We start from the raw sequence: 7,187 nt of genomic DNA on the forward strand, positions 1-7,187 counted from the left end.
GTATTCATATTCATAGTTTGATGCACTGATTTCAACAAAGCTAAGTTCTTAAGACATATCTTATTTTAAATCACAGTGCAAACCCTCAGAAGTGAGCCAACAATATACTTCAATAACAATTTCCATGGTGTCACAGGAAGTCACCCCAGCTTTAAAGTTAGTGGAAATGACAGTGAACCTTCAGCCTTTAGACAAACCTGTATTCTTCTCTGTCCTGCTGCTGAATAAGAACTTGCAGCTCCACTATATACTTCTCATGGATCAAGCAGTGGGAAGGAGGAAGGCTGAAGGTAGGGGAAGGAAGGAATTAAAAAAAAAAAAAGAGAGAGAGAAGATTTTAGCTGAGCAAATAACAGGAACAAACACCCAAAGTAAAATGCTGAGAGACCTTGAAGGCTGCTTCACAGGTCTCATTCACATTGTGATGGCTCTCAGCATAGCATCAAATCCCCTTAAATTTCAAGCACAAATCCCCTTCCCCTCTTCTTCCCAGCCCATAGGGCAGGAGGTGCCATTTATATAATGAAAGCATTGGGTTTTCTTGCATACAGAGGTACCAGGTTTTTTGCATTGTTGTGTGATCATTAATGGAGTGGGTAAGCCTAAAATGAATTTCTGGTGACTTTCAAGATTGGGAAGTTCAATACTAATCTTATTAGCTAATATGTAAGCAAACTCTAAGACAACCCACGCCTCAGTTGAAAAATCTTAATTAAAATGTTGTAGTCCAGAATAAAAGTATGTATGAGGAATAAAGACATCAGCTGGCAAACTGGGGACACAGGGTGAATTTTTTCCTGCCACGTCGTCTTTAGTACAATGTGCCTACTAAACAGTGGAGTTTGCTGCTCTGAGGAGACCACCGCCCATCATGATACCCAATACTGTCTCCCTGTCTGCTTGTGCTCCCTGCATCTGCTCATCTCTGTCTGCTTGCTGTCATCTGTTTTGTACTCAGATTTTAAACTCTTTAGGACATGGATTACTGTTTTCCCTGCATTTGTACAGTGTCTTGCACAATAGGATCCTGAACTGTAACCGAAGCTTCTTAGTATGACTACAGTGCAAGTATTAATTAATAAGAGACTTGCAGACATTTATCAAAGGGGAATATTTGATTCCCTTCTTATAGCGGATACGTTTTCATGCTTTCTGTGCTTCCATGAGCAGAGGCCACTGAGAGCATAGTTAACTTGTGGAATGCACTGCCACAGGAGGTGGCAGGAGAAGAGGGCATAGCCAGATCCCAAAAGGGACTGGAAAATTCATGGATGATAGATCTCTTAATGGCTGCTGAACAGAATGGTCAAAGGCGTTTCCTCTGACATCTCTTAACCAATAAATGGTGGATGCCAGGGAGGGTTTTGAATAGGGCAGCATTTCTCAACCAATGTGTCACAACCCAAAAGTGGATTGCAAGATTTCAGAGGGTCATGAGTCACAGACTGACCAACACTGATGCCAGGAAAGTGCTGAGACTGCAGCAAGGCAGAGTGGCGATGGGAAGCTGCCTGCCCCTTCCAGCAGGGGAAGGGGGCTGGGGAGAGCTGTGAAGCCAGGCTGGGTGTTCTCAGGGGTAGGGCAGCCTGGAAATGCTGCTTGGCAATGCAGCAGCCCCAGCACAGGGTGGAGCCTGCTACAGTGCTCCCCTCCTCTTCCCTCCAGCCTATACCAGGGCTGGACTTACTCCGCTGCTGCCTGCATGAACTGGTGCCACCATAGTGACTGCGCTCTGGCCTGAGCAGGATGGAGGCAACTGGGGGCCTCTCTGGCAGGCCTTCGGGGTGGGGCAGGAGCTGTGGGTTGGGAGTAAGGAACACTAGCATGGCTGGGGAGAGGCAGGGGGCTGTGGGTCACACACCCACAGGGCCAGGGTCAGGGTGTGGGTCAGGACAGGCCATGAACCTTTGCAGATGGGTCCCAATAGGCAAAGGGTTGAGATCCACTGGAATAGGGGACAGATCATTCTATATTCAGTTTGATGCTTTCCTGGGATGGCATCCCTTCCTGCCACTGAAGGACATAAGACTAGAGGGACCACTGGGGCTGGGCTAGATGGACCATTGGTTCTGACCCAGTAAAGCACTTTTTATGTTCTTATGACCAACTGTTTGGCAGGAGTGCCACAAGGCAAGCCCTGCCCTCTCCCTGAGTGCCAGTCCCCTTCCCCTACTGACCTGCGCCCTGCAGACCTGCTGCACTGCTTTCTGATCCCTGCCCAGTGCTCCCTGCTTGACCTGCTGTCCTCTCTGCCGCTCTGCATTCTGCTCCCTGCCAGACCTATCCCCGTATTGCTTGCTGCAAAGCCCCACCCAAAACATACCCTTGGCGCCTGTGCACCAGACTGGTCTCTACTGGCACAGCAGCCGCGTTCCCTACCCACCGCGCCCTGTTCCAGCTTTTACTGGGCACCTACTCTGTGGGGGCGACGAACCCGCAGGGCGGCCGGTCCTGGACCCCGCACACATAGAAGCTCTTCCCTTGGCTCGGCCCATCCCGGACGCCGGTTTTCAGGAAGCACAGCGACCCTGTGGGGGGGCAAGGGGCCCTGTGAGACCAAGCGCAGCCCTCCGCGCATCCCAGCGAACCCCACGCCCAGCTCCAGGGAAGCCCCGCCCCATCGAACGCCCGTCTCCCCAACGTTCCTCCCGCCCCGCATCGAACGGCCGTCTCCTCACCGTGCCCCGCGCACCGCACAACCTCCATTACCCCCGGCCAAAACCAAATGCCGGCACATTTCCCGGAAAACCCGGTTTGCCTAAGCCCCACCACACCCGCGCTTAGACTGGGCCAATCCCGAGTGCTAGCCCCGCCCCGACAGGCGGGCAGCCAATCGCTGCGACCCCCTCCCGCCAGCTTGACCGCCCGCCTCCGAATTGGAACGGCGGGGAGGAGGCGGGGTCAAGCAGGCGAGATCTCGCCCTCTCCGGCCTGGCTCCCGGAGTGCTGCTCTGGGCGTGGGCTTGCACCCCGGCTGGGAAAGCCCCGTGCTTTGCGGGGAGCGCGGGAAGCGCTGAGGCTTGCAACCAGGGCCTTGGCTTTGCGGGTGTGCAGTGCGCGGCTGACCTGGGAAACGGAATAGCTGGAAAGGCTGGATCAGCCCTGCTGGCATCTGGAGCTCGGCTGGCTGTGGGCGCGACTTAGACAAGAAATCAGCATGCGGCGGTAGAGTCTTGGTCCGATGTTAGGAAAAGCTTTCGAAGCGGGAGGGCAGTGAAGCTCCGGAATAGGCTCCCCAGAGCGGGGTGGAAGCTCCTTCCTTAAAGATTTTTAAGACTGAGGTGGACAAAGATAGTCTTTGAGCAGGGGGTTGGACTAGGTGACCCCAGGAACTTGCATTAAAGACTGGTTAAAAACACAATCATTAGCCTTGTCAATAGACGATAAGTAGCAGCCAGTAGGTGTTCTTCTCAATTGTCAGGATGGCCGAGCGGTCTAAGGCGCTGCGTTCAGGTCGCAGTCTCCTCTGGAGGCGTGGGTTCGAATCCCACTCCTGACATCTGCTTTTGGATTGCTTCGGAAACGTCTTCTTCCGCGGGTTGGTTTATGTGCGGCATTTTTTGCCCCAAGCTTTAAAAGCTGGACATGTACAGGAGGTGCAGCGTGCGCCCCTCCGCCCTCACAGGGCATTCGGCCCGGGAAACCAGACCTCTCCTGTTCCATTAGAAAGAGCTCTGGCTGCAGCTGCTGGCAGAATGAGAGAGGGCAGAAGACAGAAGCGGGGCTTGTCCCGCTCCCGGCTGCCCAGCCGAGCTGGCCCTTGCCAGCGGTGCGGGCCCCGCAGCAGCTCGCGAGTGACCCGAACTCCGGCTTCCACTCCCCCGCCCCATCACCCCTCCCCCGCCGAGTCTCTTGAGTCCCTCCTGCAGAGGGCTGTGCCGTACTGGCCGGTTAGCTCAGTTGGTTAGAGCGTGGTGCTAATAACGCCAAGGTCGCGGGTTCGATCCCCGTACGGGCCACAAAGGAAATATTTTTTGTCCTTGCCCTGCTGGGTCAAAATTTTCCTCTTCCTTTCCTTCGCTCGGGAAATGCAAGGCCGGAGGCAGCCGCAGCGCAATGGAAGGCAGCGATGCCACACAATTCTAGTCTTGCACGCACATTACATCACATGGCATTACATCACTCGTACTCTATTCTATTAACGGGGCCGTTGATTGGAAGAGGAAAAAGGGACATTTTGCGTAGGGGGAGGGGAGCGGTGCAGCTGGCGTGGTGGAGCGGGGTGGAGTGAGCCCCCAGCTCCTGCAAAAGGCGAGGCGGAGCCAGAAGAAGGCACTGCTGGGATTCGAACCCAGGATCTCCTGTTTACTAGACAGGCGCTTTAACCAGCTAAGCCACGGCGCCCGGTGCCAACACTCTCCTCTACTCCGCTACAGGATCGGCGTCCACCGCCCCCGTCGCCCGCACCTTCCCGCCCGCCCACAGCCCTAGCAGGGGATGCCTACCCGGGCAGCTGCGTCTTGGATTTGCGGGAGGGGGAAACCGGAGAGATCCGCTTCCCACGTGCCCAGAGCTGACTCTCTAGCGCTGGGCATATGCCCCAGGGTTCTTGCCTATGCATTTGTTCATGGCCAAGATGATGGGCTCGCAGGCTTGTGTAGCACCCACCCGGGGTTTGGCCCCTGGGGCTGAGCAAGAGGGAAAAAAGGGGCAGCAGCTGCTCCCCAAAAGCATTTACGTAGTCGGCAGGATTCGAACCTGCGCGGGGAGACCCCAATGGATTTCTAGTCCATCGCCTTAACCACTCGGCCACGACTACACACTTGCTGTTTCTTTCAGCTTCCTCCCTACTGATGGTTCTGCACGGGGAGCTGAGCATTTCCACTTGCTCCTCTTTGTTTTGTGCTGCCCCGCCCCCGGAAATGTTTCTATTCTGATTTGAGAAGCATAGGGAATACAGCAGGAAAAATACGTGGTCCTTTTACAATCAAGGAATTAAGATATAATCGGGATAAGGAAGGTGGTGAGATAGTTCACACGACTGGGGTTTTTGTCATGGATGGGTATAAATTGTTCAGGAAGAACAGGTAAGGGATAAAAACGAGGAGATATAGTCCTATACACAAAAGGAAATGCATGCTTCCTCTGAAGCACAGCACAAACCAGACACCAGCTATTAGCCACAAGAGGAGGAGGAAGGGGTGGATGAGGACTTCTTTAGGCAACTAACAGAAGCTTCCAAATTGCCAAACCCAGTTCTCCTGCAGGACTTCAGTTACTGTGACATATGCTGGGAAGGAAACACCGAATTGGACATCATGTACTTGGAGTGTGTTGCAGGTAACTTTTTGTATAGGTAGTGGAGAGGCCTCTGACAAACCTCAGGGAAATGGTGGATGGGATCCTCTGGGAAATAAGTCTGAGGTGAACAGTCCTAGAGAAAGCAGTATAAGAGAGCCACTAGGCTAGGCACCTGCTTTTTTATTTCACCTATCACTCCCTGTTGGTGTCCAGGACAGTTGCTCCTGTTGTCATGTCCTAATTCTGATGCTTAAAGCGGTTTGTTTCTCTGAAGGCCACCAAAATCACAGACACACACTCATTAGAGCCTTGCCCCGCTGCACTAAGACCCAGTCTCCCGGGCAGAAGTCATGTACCGGTACGTCTAAAGGCAGACGCTGAAAGGAGGCTGCATACCTGTGAAGAGAAGACAAGACAGATTGCAAAGCAATAACATACATATGAAGCTCTCTATTACTTAATTCAAAAGTTACATTTTCTTGCATTCCAGGGGGTAAGACTCGAGGGGGTTTGCCAAACATAATTTCATATGCGGTTAATTTAATGCTCCGTCGGGGAGTGTTTTGAATGCAAGTAAGAGCTAGCGGCAATGCTTGAGGCCACTCAAGGCGTGCTTCAATACAGATTTTGGTGAGTAGAGTCTTTAAGGTCCTATTTATGTGTTCTACTTGTCCTGAACTCTGTGGTCTCCATGGTGTGTGTAGTTTCCAAGTGATCTTGAGAGCTTGTGTGACTTCTTGAGCTACCTTTCCCACAAAGTGTTGTCTTTGATCCAACTTGATGGATTCAGGCAGAGAATACCAGGGAATGATCTCCTGTAACAAATACTTCACTACTGTAGCTGCAGTGGCAGTCCTGGTGGGCCATGCCTTGACCCAACCAGAGAGCTGGTCTACCATGACAAGTAAAAACTCATGATGTGTGAACCGTGGGAGTTCGGCAAAATCAATCTGCCATGCTTGTCTAGGGTACGCTGCCCAGGGTCTACCTCCCATTGCCACAGGGGGTTTCCTTCGAGGGTTTACTTTCTGGCATGTGATGCACCTGGTAGCAATGCGCTGAGCTTCTACATATAGCCCTGGGGCTACTGCTTGGCGGATCACTAGCTCACCCATAGCCAAGCTTCCCATGTGGGTACTTGCATGGAGCTGATGCAGCACCTCCTGAAGCAATGGCCTGGGTATCATGACCTTTCTTCCCTGTACTATCCACTACCTCTGGGAGTTCTTTTTTTGCACAAGCTTTCTGTGCAAATTTATCTTCTTTAGGGGAATACTGCGGGACTAAATCCCAGATGTATAGCCATATGGCATGGGACAAGGCCTGTCTGGATACTTTTTCCGCTTTTCTACCAGTAAATGCGGCTTCTTTTGCTGCCGTATCACCCTTTGCATTTTTAAGCTTATGCTTTTTCTCAGCAGCCTTCCCATGGGCTTGCACATGAAAGACTGCTACCTCTTTAGGCAGGTGGAGTGCCTCTAGTAGCTTGATAATCTGGGGGCCGTTAGCAATTTTATTCCTAGTCATGAGCTCGGCAATGACTCTTTCCATACTACCTTATTCAAGGTTATTACTGCACAGCTTGTTCGTCTTTTTCCATCGATGACAGAGCTGGAGCCGTTTACGAAGTATTCAGCATCTGGGTCTTCAATTGGGTCCTCAGCAAGATCAGGCCTCACTCGTGTGCTTTGATTCAGGACTTCAAGGAAGTCATGCGTGGGTTTCCCTGGCTCCGGCAGCAAGGTTGCAGGGTTTAAGGCTGTAGTATCTTTCAAAGTAAGTCTTGGATTAGAGAGCAAAAATATTTCATACCGTGATTGTCTGAAGGGGACTGCTCAGCCACACGCAGCCCACGCCTGCCCTGCCACACCACCTGCCAGGGCGCTCTTTGGCCCAGCCAGTGCACACCACGCTAGGCTGCCCACTGACGCGGCGCCACAATACAG

General features: G+C 52.4%; 1 protein-coding gene and 4 non-coding genes across 7 annotated transcripts in view; 2 read left to right on the forward strand and 3 right to left on the reverse strand.

Moving 5' to 3' along the window:
- The window catches only part of TTF2 (transcription termination factor 2), a 34,559-nt gene extending 31,796 nt beyond the window's left edge, over positions 1–2,763 (reverse strand). For 2 of the 3 annotated variants that reach the window (XR_002103488.1, XM_019548847.1), the window contains exons 1-3: positions 2,679–2,763; positions 2,417–2,528; positions 198–284 (exon numbers count right to left, since the gene is read on the reverse strand). Coding sequence is in view for 2 of the 3 variants with exons in the window: in XM_019548847.1 (XP_019404392.1) it covers positions 198–284; positions 2,417–2,528; positions 2,679–2,706 (227 nt within the window). In the remaining variant the exon portion in view is untranslated. The remainder of the gene's footprint in view (positions 1–197; positions 285–2,416; positions 2,529–2,678) is intronic. The other variant, XM_019548846.1, reaches the window with a different exon arrangement.
- A 653-nt stretch (positions 2,764–3,416) lies between these two features.
- TRNAL-CAG lies at positions 3,417–3,499 on the forward strand. The gene has a single exon. It is a non-coding gene; the product is annotated as a tRNA-Leu (tRNA).
- A 386-nt stretch (positions 3,500–3,885) lies between these two features.
- TRNAI-AAU lies at positions 3,886–3,959 on the forward strand. The gene has a single exon. It is a non-coding gene; the product is annotated as a tRNA-Ile (tRNA).
- A 311-nt stretch (positions 3,960–4,270) lies between these two features.
- Positions 4,271–4,344, reverse strand: TRNAT-AGU. The gene has a single exon. It is a non-coding gene; the product is annotated as a tRNA-Thr (tRNA).
- Positions 4,345–4,677: 333 nt separating this feature from the next.
- On the reverse strand, positions 4,678–4,759 carry TRNAS-AGA. Its single transcript has one exon. It is a non-coding gene; the product is annotated as a tRNA-Ser (tRNA).
- Between the last annotated feature and the right edge of the window lie 2,428 nt (positions 4,760–7,187).

The sequence above is a fragment of the Crocodylus porosus genome, unplaced genomic scaffold (genome assembly GCF_001723895.1).
Source record: "Crocodylus porosus isolate Cpor-Errol unplaced genomic scaffold, CroPor_comp1, whole genome shotgun sequence".
NCBI classification, from domain to species: domain Eukaryota; kingdom Metazoa; phylum Chordata; order Crocodylia; family Crocodylidae; genus Crocodylus; species Crocodylus porosus.